At 44.0% G+C, this 19,631-nt stretch overlaps 1 protein-coding gene and 1 long non-coding RNA gene across 23 annotated transcripts in view; one reads left to right on the forward strand and one right to left on the reverse strand.

Annotated features, from left to right (window-relative positions):
* The window catches only part of LOC308180672, a 37,774-nt gene extending 36,582 nt beyond the window's left edge, over positions 1 to 1,192 (reverse strand). For 17 of the 18 annotated variants that reach the window (XR_013941097.1, XR_013941098.1, XR_013941099.1 and 14 more), the window contains exons 1-2: positions 922 to 1,042; positions 664 to 807 (exon numbers count right to left, since the gene is read on the reverse strand). This is a non-coding gene — a long non-coding RNA (uncharacterized lncRNA). Of the gene's footprint in view, positions 1 to 663; positions 808 to 921; positions 1,043 to 1,147 lie in introns of those variants that run through there. The other variant, XR_013941096.1, reaches the window with a different exon arrangement.
* Positions 1,193 to 1,247: 55 nt separating this feature from the next.
* Positions 1,248 to 19,631, forward strand: part of LOC308180671 (uncharacterized protein) — a 463,846-nt gene continuing 445,462 nt past the window's right edge. For all 5 annotated transcript variants that reach the window (XM_080562725.1, XM_080562721.1, XM_080562722.1 and 2 more), the window contains exons 1-2: positions 1,248 to 1,386; positions 1,561 to 1,659. In XM_080562725.1, coding sequence (XP_080418851.1) covers positions 1,576 to 1,659 — 84 coding nt within the window. In that variant the 5' untranslated portion in view covers positions 1,248 to 1,386; positions 1,561 to 1,575. The remainder of the gene's footprint in view (positions 1,387 to 1,560; positions 1,660 to 19,631) is intronic.

Raw genomic sequence — 19,631 nt, forward strand, 5'->3', positions numbered from 1 at the left:
TGTGCACAACAGCAGCACTGCTGGCCATCATGAAAGGCATATATGACCTTCAGCCTTTAGCCTCGATAAAAACTGTCTAACTGATACTGAAGGATTTTTTTGGCAAGCTCTAGGACTGAGACTAGTGCTTACTGTACAGTTTGAGTTATATTAGGGCTAGCAGCAGTCTTGTGTGAAAAAAACAAAAAACACAAAAACTTCATTGCACTAGGAACAACAGTGTTGTTGGCTTCATATGCTGCCTGCAATATCAGGTATTTAAAGAGAATCTTGAGTCTGAGAATTTTATACATAATTGGATTTCAAGCAACAAAATTAGAGAGAAAAAAAAGTAACAGTATTAGCCTCAGCTTATTTCTTCCTAATTTGCATCTAAGCAGCATCAAGCAACAGAGCTGTTTATTTTAAAAAAAGCCTGTGCTATTTCATTGAATAAGATTACTGAAAGAAAATTAAAACCCCCTTGGGTTAGATGAATTCGGCCTGAAACTATCACAAATGTGCCTTACCCATGAACCCGTGATTCAGGGACAGAACATTTGCAATCACCAGCAGTGAGCTCAGCTTCCTCCATCTACGGCTCCCAGAGGCCCCCTCCTTCAAGCCAGGCCTACACACAGGCAGGGCAAAGCCGAGGGAATTTGTTTGCCTTGTGCATCTTACCGGAGTGCAGCTTTAATCTCCGAATGTTTGCAAACTGCTGGCTAATAACAACGGACCTTGTATCTTCTCCATCCCCTGACAGCCATTGTGTTTTATTGGGGTTATCAAAGCAGGATTACCTGGAGCTTATCAGCACAAAGCCACCTACACAACATTAAAAAACAAAAAACACAGATATTACTAGCATCATCTTGAACTAATAGTGATTTTTCCAACTAAGGATTCACATTTGCTTGCTTGCACTAAAAGCTGACTAACCTGCTGAAACAAGCCAATCCCACTATTCCAGCCTATTCTGCCCCACCTCTAACAGGACATGAGAAGATAACGCAATTCTCCCCTTCAAATAAAATTGGTGCTTTTTGAAAGCACCAAAACCACTCATTTTATGGATTAGGGGGAAAAGGAATGGCTTCAGCTGAGGGCGTTGCCTATTCCACCCCTTCCCGCCACTTCTCCTCAGAGAACCAGGCCGGGCCCCAACCTGATGCCAGGGGGCGCCATCTTGTCTTCCTTCCTCACCCCTTCCACAGCCCCTGAAGCACCGCGGCGCCATCTTCTTTTCCTTCCTCACGCCTGTCCTTTGCCCCATCCCGGGTCTGCGGCCCCATAACCAAGGCAGTGCCACCACCAAAGACTCGTTGCTCGTGCCTGCCCTGAAGATATGCTAATGTGGAGCCAGGAAGATGAGTTTGTGGTGACTTATTGTTAAACTATCTCACGGTAATTCTGGGTGCTGCAAGTTACAGGGCCCTCCTGCAGGGAGGGTCAGGCTTGATGCCATTGCTCAAGTGGCTCGTGAGGGAGACCAGGCTGTGTAGCATCACGTGCTTGCGGCCTGAGGGCTTTCAGCCCCACAAATTATACTATCATATTTTCTCTTGTTTCTTCTGACAGAAAACTTTCTGGGCCATGCAGTGTGCTTGCAGCTGCGACAGAAATGCCAGTGGCTGCAGACCCGTGTCAGCCTCGGAGCTGTCCTCCGGCTCTGATGAGGTACGTGGTGAGGGCTGGGACCTGGGGACCAGCTTTACCTCAGAGATGGCACCTACAGGTTCTTATTTTCCAGCCTCTTCACTGACTGACTTTTTGCCCCCCCCCCCTTTTTCAAGGGGACTTCCCTGGGATCTGTTGCATAAGAAGGATTTCAACCTGAGGTAAATGAGAATGGATGTTTAAAATACCCATGGAAAAATTCACCTTTGCCAGGAGCGTGGTACTTTAAATACATAAATAAAAATATATTGGTAAATAAATTCCAAATGCAGCAGTTTCTTTGCCACACAGCATGAGTTACTGGTGCTGTATTTTGCAGCATGTTCTTACATTCCTCTTAAGACCCTCTTTACCTTTATTTCTGTGCCAATCTGACAGGTCTTCTGTGCTTTATTAAGCTTTCCTGGTTGGAATTGATTTTTTTTTTTCTTTAAAAGTCTTTTCCCTGATCAAGGATTTTTCTGCATTAATGAAGCAGTATGTTCTTGTGTCTATAAATGGAACGGTATGTGCAACACAGCAAGTAAATGGGGAGCAATAGAGAAACCTCTAAGAAAAATACCTCTTCTACTAGCAAAAGCATGGAAGTGAGAAATGTTTTGCAAAATCATCTGTGTATGGGCAGTACCTCACTAGACGTAGGTTACCGTAATATTTGTTTTATGACTTTTGTGTTGTAATTCAACAGCGAAGCAGTATAGCTTTCTTGCAGTTATTAAGTTAGAACAATGTGATACTTAAAAGCATTTTTCATTTTCTATGATTTTTTTAATCCTGCTTAGGTTTTCTGTTGGCAGTCCTATAAATGTTACTAGCAGTGCGGTGTTGCTGATCGTGTTAATTGCTCTATAGAACTTGTGTTGATGTAGTGAGCTTAGTTTTGCTGTTAACACACATATCCATTCCCTGTTTCTGGCTTCCCACCAACGCATGGTGAAAGCTTACTGAATATTTGGCTGCCCAAGTTTAACTCATTGGCAGTATTTTAAAGATATAATTCGTGTTGGTACGATGAGACATTTGACTTTAATCCTTCAAAGAGACATTTAAAAAAAAACAAAACCCCCCAAAATAAACAAATCCCTTGTGCTAGATAGTTACAGTCAGAAAATCCTGAAGCCATCCCAGAGGATCACTAGTTCAGAGAGATGGCAGTACAGGACAATTAGATAAGAATTTGGTGGTTAGATGAAAGGAAGTGAGAACTCCTAAACCCTCACGGGAGCAGTACTAGCTGATCTACCATGAAATGCAAATGATCAAAATGAGTAAAATGTAAGTTTGTAGTAATTTTGCCTTCTTCGTTCTTCTTTTTGTCTGGAGGCAAAAAGACGACATTGTGCACTTGAGTAATTTATTTATTTAGTTTTTAAATTGAAGATTTATATATGGTTCTAACTAGTCTATAGTAGCTACTTTACCCACAAGGTGCCATTAGAATTTTTTCCTTAAGGCATTTGTTTATGAAAACAATTCTCATTTATGGCAAAAAGATGTGTCTGGGAGACTGAGTGTATTTGCTGGTAAAGCAAACATACGGAATGCTTGGGAAGGTGGCAGTCTGAGGAGGAGGTCATCTCCTAACTTAAATTAATAAAACTTTCCAAGGGTCTGGTTCAGGTAAGGAGGACACCATGGTCAGAATGGTGGTTTTCCGATAGTGAAGCTAATAATGCCTTATGTTTTCAAATATGCTTATCCTGGGAAAAAAAACAGCTACATCACTTGTGTGTTAATAGGGGAAAATGATGTTCAGAACTAACAGTGTGCTGCCCAGACAGTAATGCCTTTTGCCTAAAGCTGGGGTGGATTTTGCATAATGTGGTAGCTTTTGCAATGCTGCAGCCAGGTGAAAGCCTTCTGACTACTACCATGCATTTGAAAGAAGCCAACTTCTAATTTCTCTACTGAATGAAGTGTTGGAAACTTTAAGCGCTCATTCTGATGCGGGATGAAAACAAATATGAGACTTAAGTGCAAACATTCTGTGGGAATACCATAACAAGAGGACTGCTGTTTTTCAAACAGTAGAGTTTTTGGTAATTGTTTCCCTTCAGAGACTTGTTAGTAAAGCACAAGCACCTTTGTAGCCCTGTCCACAGCTGTGGGAGATGTGGCACAGCTGTGTTGCAGTGTTCCTAAGGATAGGATGCTGTACCACTGTAGGTCTTGCTGTGCAGCCCAGCGTGCCAAAGCTAACATAAATGTTTAGGCTAAGAGTTGTAGTCTCATTGTTCTCAAGTTTTTCCTCATTCTTCCTCTCACTCCTCCATCCTTCTATGTTCTGCTAAGGATACATGTTTCTGTCTGAAGGAATCCTGCTGGCTTTGCCTCGTTACAGAAATAAGCCCAGCAAACTTGCGCAGGCAGTTGTCTGCAGTGTGGTACCTGCGAGTTGGGTTCTTTCTAGCTGAAGAAACTTGTGACCTGTGTCCTGTCTCCTGAGAGGCTCAGCTAAAGCTTTCTTTGTGGAAACTGCGTGTTTGAGCAAGCCTGTGAATGAACTGCTTGCACGGTAGGAAGCATCAGCTGAGGCATTGGACGAAGGACAGAGAAAGTGCTGATTGGTGCCGAAAGCCTATCTAGTTTCCTGGACTCCTGGGATGTTAGTCGGGTAGAATGAGGTCAAAATAGATTGTTATGTTTATGTTTTAAAACCAGCAGAAATGTCCAGGAAGGTAGAAATTGAAGAAACAATACAATGGATGGAGAGCAGCAAGATTCATTTGTTGCGCGAATTAGTGAATAAAGTAATTAAAGTTATATGACTGTACAGGCCCAGTGTACCTAATGGGAAGTGTCCACTGTTTTTAAACTGCTTTTGGGTCATGCTTCTACAGAGCAGAACTGAGACTACTTCTGATGAAGTCAAGCATTTTTTAGAGTAATAAGCATGCACAAAATCTTTTCCTTGGGGGTCCTCCAGGAAGCAATAGGAATGCAGATGGAGCCTTAAAAGCAAGGATATTGGGAAGGCCAGGTCATGTAACATGGGAGAATTGTATATGAGATCTTGAATACACATGTAATTATTAAAGTGATAGTATACTTGCAAGAACGCGGGTAACGTTTGTAAATTAGTGTTTGGACAGTAACTAGCACATTGGTCTGTGTGCAAAACCATATATATGATTTATAACAAATAGTAAACTTGCTTGAATAGAACAGCATCCTTCAAGGTGTGAATGACCAAAGCATCTTTGAAGATGTGCAGGATTTATATCATTACCCAGTTCTACCTAGTGACTGGGAGCAATGGAAATACTTCTGTTAACGTGCTGGTTATATGAAATCTCTTTCTGTTCCTGGGTGACTAAGTAGTTCTTCTAGGTAAGACTTCTCTTAATGCCATCATAATTGTAGCATGGCTTTTCCTGCTGCTTTGATGCTTTTTGCGTTCTCTTCCTGCTCTAATTTTATGTGATAATGTTTATTGGGATTTGGGTGGCCAATTGTTTGGAAATGGATGACTCAGAATGGTGTAACTGTCACCAGCTATGTTAATATTTACAGAGCAATTAGCAGAATATCATAGTGTCCCATCCCTCCTCTGCTCCCCTGCCCCGTGTAAACACGGAAGCAATGTGACAGCTGTTATTTATGTGTAGTCAAGCAAGATGGTTTATAGCTCTGTGGCATCCAGTGCTGAATCCCAGAACTTGATTATGGGAGACTCAAGAATTCAAGGTGACTACCTGCTGTACTGAGCAGAAGTTTATGGAGGTGAATTTAAGAGGCAGAGCAACACATACCTTTTAAATAATGCTTCTTCCCAGGTAGGTCTTAGATCCGAAGCTACAGATGCAATAATTTCTTCCTTGTTCTACAGGTGGAGAAACTAAGGTACAGAACAGTGGTAAGTCCTGTCTGTCACTTTGGAGGATGGATAGGAAGAGCTGATAACTTGGATTTCTCAAGACTTAAATCTAATTCCCATGACTTCTCTAATGACATGGGAAATACCATGGTGGACAGTAGTTTCAGGCACTTGCAACCTCCCCTCCATATTTCAAGGGAGTTGTGTGAAATTTCAGATGGGTCCACATACAAGTTGCCATACAACATGCACAAACCCAGTTTTCTTAGATTCCTTTTGTGAATCTGTCACAAATAGTTCATGAGCTCCTTCCCTGCCCCCCAGAGAAGTGTGAACCACAGGATGGAAATTGATGGTGTAGGAGTGTTGTTAGCCAAAGCTGTAAGGCCTGAAGTGTGAAGGAAAATGCGTTTGAAGGCAGGTTTGAACTTGCTAGATTAACCTGCTGCTTTGCTCTTCAGATAGTTGCAGCTGGAGAAAAATCTCAAGTGAAATTGTTGTGGAGTGTGTTTGACTTCAGGTCAGAAAAGGAAGCTTTGTCAGTTTTTGTTTGTGGATGCCACTGTGTGGCTCCTGAAGGACCACAGGTGGTACGGGTTGGGGCAGTGGTGGGGGCCTTTATGTGGAGCAGCTGTGTTGACTTGAGGAGCCTTTGCCTTGTTGCAGGAGTTGAAACTGGGAGGAACTTAAATGGTGACAGGCAGGTACTGCCCTTAGTGTCCTGGTATGTCAGTAGGGGCCTTCAGCTTATACTTAGGGACAGCTTGGGCAGGCTTGGCTGGTTCAGGGACCATCACCCCAGTGGAAGCGCTGACAGAAAGCTGCTGGGCAAGTACCATCAGTGTGGGGTTTAAAACAAAACAGCCTGTGGAGCAGTAGGATTGGAAACGGTGTTCTAAACCCATGCTTGGAGATGTGGGGTTGGGGAATGGGAAAAGGAGTGGACAATGCTATCTGAGCTTCACTGACTTTTTTTTTTTTTGTATGGAAGACTTTTATTTCTTTATGGTGGCTTTGTATTTCCTCGCAGGGACAAAGCCGGTATCTGAGTGGGACTGCTCTGCCTTGAGTACCTGTAGCCCTGGGGCTTCCAGCCAGTGCTGCAGTGCGTAGTGTAGGCTAACCTCAGCACTCTTAAACAATAAAACTGAGCTAAGCCAGTCTAGCTCTGCCAGGAATTGGAGCTTCAGAAAAACAGTTTGTATATGAAAGTGCCTTTGGGGTTCTCATGTTATGTTTCCCATAGATGGTTGATGGATATGCTGTGCTACTATATGCAAGCCTATGGAGCTCTTGATCTCAACAACTAGACAGCCTATGTGGGCTTTCTGCCGCATGCCCGTGTGTTGTTAAAAACGCTTAGGGAGTTAGGTTCCACTCCACGTAGGCGAAGGGTTAGGAATTTTGATTATGAAATGGAAGAGGTAAGTTCATTTGAGCATAATTCCATGTGCTTGAGACATAAGCATGTAGCTTGTAATCTTCTTTTAAGTTCTTTTATGTGCAATAATCTAAAGATGTTTAGAGTTTCAGTTCATTGCCAAGTACTTAAATCTATGATTAAGCATGTGTACAATGTAAATGGACATTTTTTTGAACCATGTGTTCCATAAAATATCAGTAGCACGTACAGTGCTGTAGGTTCAGGGATTCATTGCATCTTTGGTCTTTAAAAATATTCTTGTTTAAAAGGCCATAATATTGCTTTTCACTTGGTACTTAACTGCAGCTAGAAATGAGAGAAGGACATATGCACCGTGCTGTCTTCTGGGCTTTTGGTTTGGATTTATTTTGTTCTTTTTGATTACTAAGAAACCTTGTTAAAATAAAAAGAAAGTTTTCCCTCGTGAAAGAGTATTGAAGTTCCCTTCAGCTGCAAGAAAGAACTAGTGTAGAGCCAGTCCAAAAGCAGGGCTTGTTCCATGGATGAAGTCTTTGTGTTTTATCCCTGCTACTAGGTGTCTAGATTCCTTTCTTATCACAGAACAGCTGGTGTTGGAAGGGACCTGAATGGTCATCCAGTTCCAACCCCCTGCCAAGGGCAGGGATGCCACCCACCAGATCAGGTTGCCCAGGGCATCCTGGCCTTGAACACCTCCAGGGCAGCCTGGGCCAGTGCCTACCACCGTCTGAGTGAAGAATTTCTTCCTACTCTCTAATCTAAATGTTCCCTCCTTTAGTTTAAACCCATTCCCCCTTATCCTTTCACCATCTGTCTGTGTGAAAAGTCCCTCTCCATCTTTTTCGTAAGCCCCCTTTAAGTACTGAGGGGCTGCTTTGAGGTCTTCTCTTCTCCAGGCTGAACATCCCCAGCTCTCTTAGCCTGTCTTCATAGGAGAGGTGCTCCAGCCCTCTGAGTATCCTTGTGGCCTCCTCTGGACCCGCTCTAACAGCCCCACATCCTTCTTGTGCTGGGGGCTTCAGACCTGGACATAGCACTCCCAGTGGGGCCTCACGAGGGCAGAGCAGAGGGGCACAATCCCCTCCCTCCCCTCCTCTGTTGATGCAGCCCAGGATGCAGTTGCCCTTCTGGGCTGCAAGCACGCACTGCCGGCTCACGTTGATCTCTTTGTCCACCAGAACCCCCAAGTCCTTCTCTGCAGGGCTGCTCTCAATGAGTTCTTCTCCCAGTCTGTGCTCATGTCTGGATTGCCCCAACCCAGGTGCAGCCCCTTGTACTTGTTGAACCTCGTTAGGTTCACGTGGGCCCACTTCTCAAGCTTGTCCAGGTCCCTGTGGATGGCTTCCCTTCTTTCTGTTGTACTGGCTGCACCATTCAGCTTGGTGTCATCTGCAAACTTGCTGAAGGTGCACTTGATTCCATCATCGATGTTATTGATGAAGATACTGAAAAGCACCGGTCCCAGGACAGACCCCTGAGGGACACCACTTGTCACTGGCCTCCGCCTGGACATGGAGCCGGTGACCACCACTCTTTCTCAATCAAGTCTGGCTATTTTTTTAAGAATAAAGTGAGAAACTAGATTTTATTGGGTGGCACTACAGAAATCCAAGGAGGCAGGCAGCTGATGGCATTGACATCGCTGCGGTTTTGCTGCTGCTCTGTGATAGTTGCAGGCATTTTCTGCACCAGGGGAAGGCAGCAGCTTATGTTTGTTATTTACTTTTATACTGCATTTGTGTTCACGTGGGGAGGAGTTGACCTGCAAAGGATGTCTCAGAGTTTAACAGTTCCCCTGTCTGCTGAGGATGAAGCACCCTGGAAACATCAGATCTTGAAGCAGCTGATGAAATAATGACGGACATGTAGCCACCTCAGGCGTCTTGCCGAGCTGCATTCATGGGTTCTGTTGTGTGCAGAGAGTTGTTCCTGTTCCCAAACTGCAATATGCAAGACCACGGTCCAGAAAATCCTAATGTCTTGGTGGGATTTTCAATTCCAAGTTTGGTGATGAGAGGACACAGATTTGCTAGAAAAGCATCATGTTCCTTTAGTTTGATACATTTCTGCTAGAAAATCTGGACTCTGTTCTTGTCTTCTCTCAGGCCCTTTCCAGGGCCCACAGCTGAGACCCCTCCTCACTCTAAACTTCCTCCCTGCTGTAACTGCAGTGAGGTTAAAGCTAGCCTCTTCAACTCTGCGGCTAGCACAAGCTCAGAGGAATCCAGCTTCACAGAAGCAATTGTGATTACCCTATTACTTGTATGTCAACTGGTATCAATTAAGCGATTACAAGCTCATTCATCTCTGCATGCTTTGGGATGGACGAACTTTCAGTATTTCTTGGGGACAGAAATGCAAGCAGCACGCTACAGTTGCAAGGATCACAGCATGGCCCCTGTCATTTGGAGGCTGATCATACAAAGGAAGGTTGTGCACGTTTTAGCACCCTTCCTGGCTGTACACAGTAACACCACCACATACAGTGTGTGTACCTGGATCCCATGTACCACTGAACACGAGTGAAGTATTGTTTGCAAGAAAATCTTTGTGAATTTATAACAAGAACCCAACCTAGAAATTGGAAGCTGTCTTTCTTTATTAGAGCTTACTGCTTTGTATCCAGAATTTGATTTCTTTTCTACAGAAACAAATTGATTTTTAAACACAGAAGTATATCAATGTATTCATTCACCCCTGATTTATTTGGATAAATGTGACATTTAAATTCCATCCACCTTCAACCCTTTGCCCTTCTTATGGTAATTAATTCATACTTTGTTCCAGTACCACTCAGAACGGGCTTAATCAGTTGTGGGTGTTATCCCCAGCATCTGTGACGTTTGTGTAAAACCTGTAGGAGCCTGACGCTGTATGAAATTGCTCTCATTACACAGTTCATTTTGAGATTGAAGGTACCCCTGCTGCTCAGAAAACAGGATTAGGGTGAAGTATTGTATTAACACACTTAATCCATAACTAAAATAATATTCATTACTCCTTTCCTCTTTTAAAAGACAAATGTTTTATTTAAGCTGGGAGTGACCTTTCTGAATAGGACTTAAATAGTTACAATATGAAATTGAAGTCCGTAATGAAAAAGATTAGTTGGAGCTTGTAATACACCAAGATTATGTACCAGATAGGAGGCAGTGTCAGAGGTGTCGCCACTTTGTCGGAGCCGCTTCTCTGCAGCTGGCAAGGATAAAATTTTAATTCCTTTCTGAAAAGTTGTTCTGTGGTGTATGTCAGAGTGGTCCAAAAACCATCTTCCCAGGATATGTCTGAGTTACTTGCTAGTAAGGCGCTAGTTTCTCAGACCGCTGACTGGCTGCTGGTATTTCCAGCCATGTCTGTGTTGTAGCCACGTTTTTTGGCTCACGGGCCGGGACTGAACTGGAGGACTCCAGAGCTCGAACAATGAGAGCCGACAGCTTCAGTGAACGAGCCAAGCTCCTGTCGTGGGTGGCTGTCACAACACACATGCTTTGCATGTTCGCTAGAGGATGGATGAAGAGCATTAGAGCAGTAATGCTGGGTTTTTCTCCATGCACAGAGGCTGTCTGTAGTCTCTGTCAAAATTACTTCTTCTAGGCTGGAAACAACCGTGGGATCTTTGTTGGCGAGCTTGCCGTGGCAGGGTCATGCTGGTGACTGCTTTTAGTTGAAGTGAACGCAAAATGGCTGCCTGCGTACAGCAGGGCTGCAGCATCGTGCAGAGAGAAGAAAGGCACAGCTGCTGTGTGCCTGCTTAACCTTGCAGCACTGCCTTGCCTGAATTTGCTAAACTCATCCCATTGCTAGCCCCAATTAGGAATAAAAGAGGAATTGTATTCTTTTGCAAAGTATTAAAATGTTTCTAGTCAGAGAATGCCTTTAATAGCCTTTGGGATACCTCTGTTATCCGAGACAACAAAGTCCTGCTGAAGCAGAAGGAAGCTTCACGCTTTTCATTCTGCTTTGGGAATGTTTTTGTGAAGCGCATTGTGGAAAGGCATGCACATATCTCTGGTTGGAGTTTGTAGCTATGGGATGATTGACTGGGCCGGGGGATGCTCCATGTTTATTGTCCGTTCTGCCTGATGCATGGTGAAGTTCTTCCTTCCTGCATATACTGAGCAGGGAATAAAAGAGAATCTCCCTGTTAAATATCTGTTTGGTATACCTGGATTCATTTTGACCCAGCTTCACACACCTAAATGCTGTTTTTCCAAACTGTGGCAGTACTGTTAGGAGGGGATAGTATGAGTAGAAAAACCTAAGAATTAGCAGAACAGGCGACAGAAGGAACAACAGTGAAATAAAGTTACCATTTTGTACAGATCTTCGTTTTATACACAAAGTTTTGCTGAATGTTGGTGCCTAGCACAGAACAAGAAAGAGGAATGGAGGGAAGGAAAAATCAAACAATTCTGCAAGACCTACTATTTTTTTTTTCTTGTGAAAAAAGCATTGGCCGAGCAGCACAGGATCTGGTCTGGGTAAGGAACGAGCCTGGCCAGAGCTAAACCCTTGGTCAGATAAGATAAGTGAGACTTCACATTCTCTGCAGCTTCTTGTGCCAGCAGGTAGAGGAGCCTTCTGTGTTTCTTTTTGGCTAGAGGATTTTGTGATGTAAGAACCATGGAAAATGGACATAGGGCCTTCAGAAGGTAGCTCTTTCCAATTTTTCAGGGACAGGTATCCAGGATGGTTCAGAAATGAAGTCCTATCTCTCTCTGAGAGATCATTTCTGTACTTAGTGGTGGAATTAAGATCTCTTTTATTTTCTTGTTAACTAATTGCCTTTTTTTCCATCTCTGTGTTAGCATTGGTTTGAATTGATATTTAAGATGTGAAAATATTTTGCCATTTTTGGATAATTTTCTGTTAACATGAAGCTGCTGTGGGAGAATGATCACGATTACATATTTTAAAATGAGTTTTCAGTTGAAATTGATTTCAGAAACAAGGGATAAAAGGAGATGAGCACAATTTAAAAAAACCCTCAAGTATCAATGAGCCAAATATTTTGGTTAAAATGCATTAATCTTGTGTTCAGATCTCCTTTCTTGTGGAAAGTGGGGAGTGGTCATGTGGAAGAACTGTTCTCTCTTGCAGAATTTTCTACGCTTCTAGTAAGCTTTCGGGGATTGTTTAAACGTGCTGTAGAATATCTGTCATTTTCTATTATCATTTTATAGGCGTTTATACGTCATTTATGAAGAAGCTATTCAATTTCATCTATAATAAATTGTAAGGGTCTGCTTCATAAAGGATCTGTATGTGACTGCCAAAGGTGTGGATTATCACGCAGTCCCCTTTAAATATCTTTCTGGGAAATCAGCGTAGCAAAAAATCTCTTGATAGGAATATGACTTTATTCTAACTGTGCTTGAGCATGGAAACAAACATAAGCTTTGCCAGCGAAACAGCCCGTGTAAAGTGAGTGCTGGTGTTCAGTCACTTGGTGTAGTTTCAGCCAGAATCGGGGTTTCTGATTACCGTAATGAAAAGAGATTGTATAGGCTGCTTGCCTCCCGTTGTGGGACGATGAAAGCAGTGCCATGTCAAATATTTGTGATGAGCGAGCTTCAATTCATGAGTAAAAAGACATGGGGTGATTTAGACCAGTGAGTAAGGATTAAAAGAAAATAAGGTGTTAAATGATCGGTGCCTTTTGGTTAAAGGGCAGCGGGGGGAACTGGCACCTTGAGGTGCTGTGTGGGTGGCTGTGCTGGGCCCCTCTGCCCTTGCTGGTGCATGCAGGGTGCTGGGCACCGGGCTCAGGAGAGCGCAGCCTGCTGGGTTCCCTGGCCACGGCACTCAGCTGAAAGGCCAAGGCAGGCCGTTTGTGGGGTGAGATGGGAGTGTTTTCCTCACCCTCTGTTCTGAGCAGGCTACTGCCAGGTTTTGGTCCTAGTTTTGGAGAGGACAGGGGAACAGGCAAAGAAAGTTTGATTGTAGACATTTCACGTAGCACAAGATGGCAGTAATGCTCTACTATTTTTACATTCGCCATCCTGGAGTTGAACAGACACTAAGAGCTGCAGAATGCAAAGCTGAGACTTTTTGCCTTAGAGATAACTTCATCTGCACCCCCCCCCCCCACACACACTTTGTTCCATTCTTCCTGTTTTTCCTTGGGGTCCAGGGGTGGGATAGAATGGGAAATGCGTGACCTGAGCCTCCTTCCTCAAACCCACGCAAACTGAATCCAGCTGAGGTTGGTACTGTGCGAAAATCAGTTGCAACGTGCTTACCAACTCTCCAGTCTCTGCTAGATATCTGCTAGGTACAGGCCACATGGAGCCGCACCGGAGGGGCTGAGATAGCACAGGGTGAGATCTGAGTACAGGGACCGTCAAATCATGCTGTGGTGTAAGTCTAATTCTCTGTTACTTACTGCAGAAAAAAGGTGTTTTTCCTCTACCAAGCTCTCTTGTGGTCTTCTTTAGAACAAATCTAAATAATGACTTCTTGGGGCCTTATCTCAGAAATGGCCTCCTGTTGGCTGTAATCATGTAGCCTTGTTCTCAGCTGGAGCGTGCAGTTCTGCCTTGGTGTATGCAGGCCAGGTCTGTGTCACGGGGGAGCTGCTCGCCACCTCTGGTGCCTTGTGGAGGTTAGCTGGGCAGACAGCTAACCACACGGCTGCTTGCTCCCTTCCCCCTGCAGCGAGATGAGGGAGAAAAGAGCAAGAACTCTTGGTTTGAGATAAGGGCAGCTTAGTAAGAGGGGAAAAAGAAAAAGGAATTGGAAAAAAATAAACAAGTGATGCACAGTGCAATTGCTCACCACCTGCTGACCGATGGCCAGCCAGCTCCTGAGCAGCAGCAGTACCCCCTTGCCAGCTCCCCCCCATGAACTGTTCAGCACGGTGCTGTGTAGCGTGGGACATCCCTTTGGGCAGCCTGGGCCAGCTGTCCTGGCTCTGTCCCCTCCCAGCTCCTTGTGCACCCCCGGCCTCCTCCTCGCTGGCAGGGGGTGTGAGAAGCTGGAAAGTCCTTGGCTTCATGTAAGCACTGCTCTGCAACAACTGAAACCTCAGGGTGTTATCTGCATTGTTCTCAGCCTAAATCCAAAACACAGCACCATGCCAGCTGCTAGGAGGAAAATTAACTCTGTCCCAGCCAAAACCAGGACATGCCTTTACCTTGTGTTGGCCTTTGCTCTGCCTTATCTTTCTGCTAATAACTCATTAATCGATTTCCATTATGGCCCTCTTCCTGAATTTGTCAATTCTGTGAAACAGCTGTTCAAACTGTTTTCATGGAAAATATGCTTTCATTCATTCAGAGACAGTGTTTGCATTCCTGTCATGAATGGGTCTGGGATTACTTATTTGAAAAATATCTGCATGTTATATGGGGAAAGAGGTACCAGAGTGGTGGCCCCAGCCAGACACTAGACACTGCAGGAGAAACTCTTGGGACAATTTTGTGTTCTCTTTTTTTTCCTGTACAAATTTTACAGAAAGGTGGAGTACATCTGATCACAATAACGTTGCCCATTGTTTTCCATCCAAGCTACAACACAACATTGTGTTTAAAGCCCAGACATGAGGCATCTTTGCCCGTATTACTAGGACAGCAATGACGGTATTACAGTTTGTCCTGTTTTTCTGTAACCTTCCCTCCCACCCCCCGGCTATTTGGATCAAAGCCTTTCTGTTGGCAGTCAGTGAAAGGAGGTTTCTTGGGGTTAGGCTTAATCTCATTCCTCTCGATGAGGAAAACCCAGTGTTCAGCAGCATGAGGCCCACCAGATGTCACTCTTGACTTGCGGGAGAAAGCTGTTTGAGAAATCCCCCATTCTTTCTGCCAAACTGCTTTTCCCTTTGCACACTGCTGTGATGCTACCTTGGTGTGGTTGTCGTGTGTTCTGGTACAGCGTTTCTTTCAGCTGCGAGTATTGTGAGAGGAAAATGGAATGATGTTCCTGTGGTTGAATGTGCAGCATGCTAGTGATTTTGAGGAACACAAATTTAGTACAGTTTATGGAGATGACTTTTTCGGATGTGTCCACGCAGTGTTCGTGTGACAAAATGCCATGACTTGCAATGCATCTGTAATTTTCCTTTATTTGTCTGATTAACTTTCTAGGCAACGGATTACATTTCCACAGTTATTTTGGTACACTGGCAGCAACAGTTAATTCTTGCTGTATTTTGCTATGTAGCACCTTCCAAACGTGGAAGTGATGCCACCCTCATCCTGGGCAGCACGTACTGAGGATTAGATTTTGGGTTTCTTGCCTCGGGACTTGTCACCAAGGGTTAGCAAAATGTGCCTGGGCAGCTAGGCAGTGGCAGCGTGTAATTCATCTGAAGAATTGCCAGCTGTCCTGCTGCATCCCACAGTCCTTCGCAGCTGGAACGGTGCGAGAGCTCTGGGTTCTAGCACAGTGTTCTAGTTCTGCTGTGGGAGGAACAGCGCTTTGTTGGACTCAGGATGACTGGAAGAACATTTAGTCCTGATTTTTAAGATTTTGCTAGGTTCTGAGGAACTGGTGCACTTACTACGAGCTTACTTACGAGCTGCTCAATGCAGCCTGCAGCACTGCTTAGCCACAGACAATACGTGTCGAGTAATATCAAAGCCTGCACGGGTATTTTTGACATACGTAAGTGCATCCATATGTGTTTTTTGTATATGGTAAGAAAGTTGCCCTGAAAAACAGACTGTAACTATTAAACATATGCTAAAGCTCAGAGTTTCCATTAATTTAATATATCATGCATTGCTGGAGAATATACTGTACTAGCAGGAGATTCCCTCATCTAAGCAGAAATTGGGATTTGGGGTCTCATATGTTTTGTATCACTTCCTTGTCTTGACTCCATCTGAAAAAGTATTGAAGTGTTTTTTGATAAAGTTCCTCCTAGTCTCCCCTCCAAGTAGCTTCGCAAATTGTTAGGTTCAAAATTAATAACATGGTCCTTGATTTGCCAAAATGTAATGGGAGAAAGAGACTTTAGCACTCCAGGATGCGGAGTGGTTTTTGCTACCTGTGGGCTTCCCTCTTTGCTGTGTAGTGCATCTTGGGCGCATTTCTGAAAGGAAACCCGTCCACGCAACTGGGTGTTCTGGGTCAGGACCTTGGGGGGGGGGGGTCAGAAGCAGTGGTTTGAGCCACGAACCCGAGGAGCATCCATTGGGATGTACTGAATGTGGCACGAGCCAAAGCTTCCTGGGTCACCCAGGGGTGGCTGGCACATTTTCTCTGCAGGAGAAGACATGGAGGTTATTTATATCTGTGCCCCCGAGGAGCGTCATGCTGCAGTGTGCTTGGACATGCCAGACTGAGCTGCACGTGCCTACTGGCCAGCAGTTACTGGGAAGGTGTAGCAGCAGGGACTCCTGCACGCTCTTGGGAACATGCGGTCAGGTCACTGGCTTGTTATTAGCTCGTATGGTGCTTATTATGTACTAATGCAACTGCCCACAGTGGGTATGTTAAGCTAGTAGGTATGGTATGTGCTGCTATATACACCTGCTAGAGGTTACAGCCACACCTTTGTGTTGCTGTGTGGGTGCATCCCGGGAAGTTTTTGTGCCAGGAAGTTTCAGGTGTGTGTGTGGTCCTTTGTGCCCGGCGCTGTGGTTGGGTCGAGTCTTTCAGGTCTGAAAGGCAGCAGAGATTCGTTTTATTTCCTCACTGTGCGTTTGGCAGGCAGGCAGGACATATTCTGCTGTCCTCCCTCCATGAGTTGTGACTATCACCTCCTAAAATGCTTGCGCCACTCGTAGAATTTGTAATTATTTAGCATGTTGTTTGAATGACACCTTTTGTGTATTAATTGTTGAGTCAGTGCAAATGGTGTGTTCATTCATGCATACGGACTTAAGCCTGCCATCCACCAAAGCAATTAAACTCCAGAAACACAACTGTGGCATCAGTCAGCAGTGTCAAAATTTGCTTGCGTAGCAGTGGATAAACTATTCTTTTCTCTTGTGACTTGTGCATGTGCTCTTTTTCTTCCTCTTGCGTGGTGTAGACTGAGAGCTGGATACTTGTCAAATGCTGTAACATGAAGTTAAACATTTGACTTGGGGAGAATGACACATTGACACTTTTCATAATAATTGCTTCCTACACTGGAAACCTCCAGCTGTTTTGGTGGAAATAACATGATGTGACTGTGACAATAATACAGTCCCAAAGCTTGTAGGCTGAAAATAGGAGCTTATAGATCTGCTTTTAGTTGAAGGGTAGGGTTTTTAACCTTTTTACTACTGATCATAAAGATGGTTAGAAATGAAAATTAAAGGAATCCAAAGAAAATTCTTCCAGTTGTTGACACGCATACATAGGTGTTTGTTGGATGTGCTTATGAATGAGGTTTATTTTCATGTCTGTCCTGCAGTAAATGTCAGGAGTGCCCTTCAAAAAGGAGTAGGTTTAGATTTTCTTTTTGCTTCGGAAAATCTAGATTGCAAAATCTGTATCCCAAGACCACCCTGTCAAGTCCTGATGTTATGCTAGCTTAGGCAGCAGAGGAATCTCAGATGCTCTTTCCCTTTGAGGAGTGTATGGCCAGTCCCAAGTTGAAGGGAAGGTCACCTGAAGGTAAGTCTGTGCGTGGACACCGATGGGGTAGACCTCCATTTCATGCACTTCCTGTAAGTGAAATCACTGGTGTAAATAGCAGTCATTAAAGTTAGAGCTGAATGGGGAGTAATTATTTTTAATACATGAAACATTAAAGATTGGACAGTAAGAATGCTCTTAATGAGACACATAACTATTCTGTGAAAGGCTGAATATGGTAACTGTGTTTCATTATCTGTTTCTCTGGAATTAGTGCTTCTATCCCCCCCACGATAAAAACAGGATGAACATACATCTGCTAAATCTTTAATGTCTCTAATGGCCTCTTGGTCATTTGCATTTCAGATCCTTCTTCACACACTGTAGCAATTTGTGATCTTGGAATGCGCTGCTGATTGAAGCTGAAGGTCCTGCTTATTGTTATTATTTTTCACCCCCATTCAGCTGTAGGATGCAACAGATAAGACTCTACTGTGATATTTCTGGAGATTCACTGCTGAGATCTCAGCACTGAGAGGGTACAGGCTTTGCTAATTGTATTCTGAAGGGGGTATGCATTTATGCATCTTTCTTTTTGATGACAGTGATTCACAGAATTCATTTAAAAAACAAAGCAAGGCATTTGTTGAAGATGGGAGAAAGGCAGATAGGCAGTACCTGTGGTCGTTGTTTATAGTACTCAGAAGATGGTCCCAGAAGTCCTGTCATGTAACTCAATTAAGAGGTGGATTAAAATCACTTGAGTTCGATGTGTCTTGTAGGTGGTGGCAGAGCCACTGATGGAGCAACTGCCGAAGAGAACAACTCATGGGACTGAAGCATGTTGTTAAGCCGTGGTCTGATTTTTAGTCAGCTGGTAGGAATTGCAAGGTACAGGGACTTGAGTGGAACTTGGCATTTGTGAATATGGCCATTGAAAAGGGATCTGTTGATAGAACAAGTTACTTGCTCAGCCTGCGTCGTGCTGAGGTTAGTTGTGCCACTTCATCACTATAAATGGCAAATCCAGGAATAGTTTTCTTATTTGTTGGTGAAGGTTAGTTACTTTAGTGTGTGTGTTTGTTCACAGTATCCTTCTAGTCTAGATTAAGTTGTTAAGTCGCTATGAAGAAGACCTGGAAGGTAGTTCACTATGGTAATTGATTTATTTGGACTTCTGCCAGTCACCAGGGCATATATTGTGGTTTTCAGTAGTAGCTACTAGAAAGTCTCTTTTCTAGTAGTCAACTGAGTATAAGGCGCCTTAAGGGCTATATTGTAGAAGGCCAACAAAACCCTGACCTACGATGACCACTTTTGTTAAAGCAGGAAACAAGGTTGCAAGCTGTGCATAAAAATGTGGTTATTTTACACCTTGAAGCCTTCACCTTGTTCTAGGGATGCCAAACAGATATGGTGGTTGACAGTTTTTCTCCTAGGACAACAGTTTCTCAGTTTCTGGACCATACCAGATCCTGACAGATCTGTCTTGGGAGCCCCTCCATATTATGTCTGCTTTTTCATGCTTCTGTGAGTATTGTTGAGGATTGCATCAGTTACACATCCAAAATAAATCCTCTGTTCTTACTGGAAGGTGGAAGTAGAAACCCTTCTGATTACTCATGTATAATGTGTAACTGGATACCAGATATCAGACTTGCTGCTTGCAGTCTGAAGATCAAACAGGTGCTGTAGTTGTACCCTCTAATTTCCTGCTTAAAAAAAATGAAATTAGTACTTCCCTGTCATGTAGAAATGACTTTGTTGTTGTTTGTGACACAGTCATGCCAAAGTTGCAGTAGCTATGTTCAGATGCAGCATGTTGAAGTGCAGTGCTGAGCTTACTCCAAAAGATACCTTGTCCCCCTCACCCTAAAGAAAGATTCTTGCTATTGACAGCCCAGCTGTCATTGTGGCTCCCAGTTATCATGAGGAGTTGTTCAGGGAGCCACTGCAGGTAGGTTATTTAAGCTCCTTCCTGCCTGTAGTGGATCCAGGTGGGTATTAAGCTTGCCAGCGTGGTTTGTAGTGCATATGCTCCTGTCTGCGGTGGACAAAGACCAGGTGTCAGTGGCGGTTCTCAGCCTGAGCCCTGATTTCAGCGACAGGAAAGTGATAGGTCTGTTGGGCCCTGGTACGGATAGATGAGATGCCCTCAAGTGTGTCTGTTTTTCGTCCTTAGAAAACTCGGAATTTTCTGTGTGATTGCTCATCTGCCTTGAGGGTTAGCTCTACTGTGGT

This window comes from Anser brachyrhynchus, assembly GCF_964034855.1.
Source record: "Anser brachyrhynchus genome assembly, chromosome: 20".
Lineage (NCBI taxonomy): Eukaryota > Metazoa > Chordata > Aves > Anseriformes > Anatidae > Anser > Anser brachyrhynchus.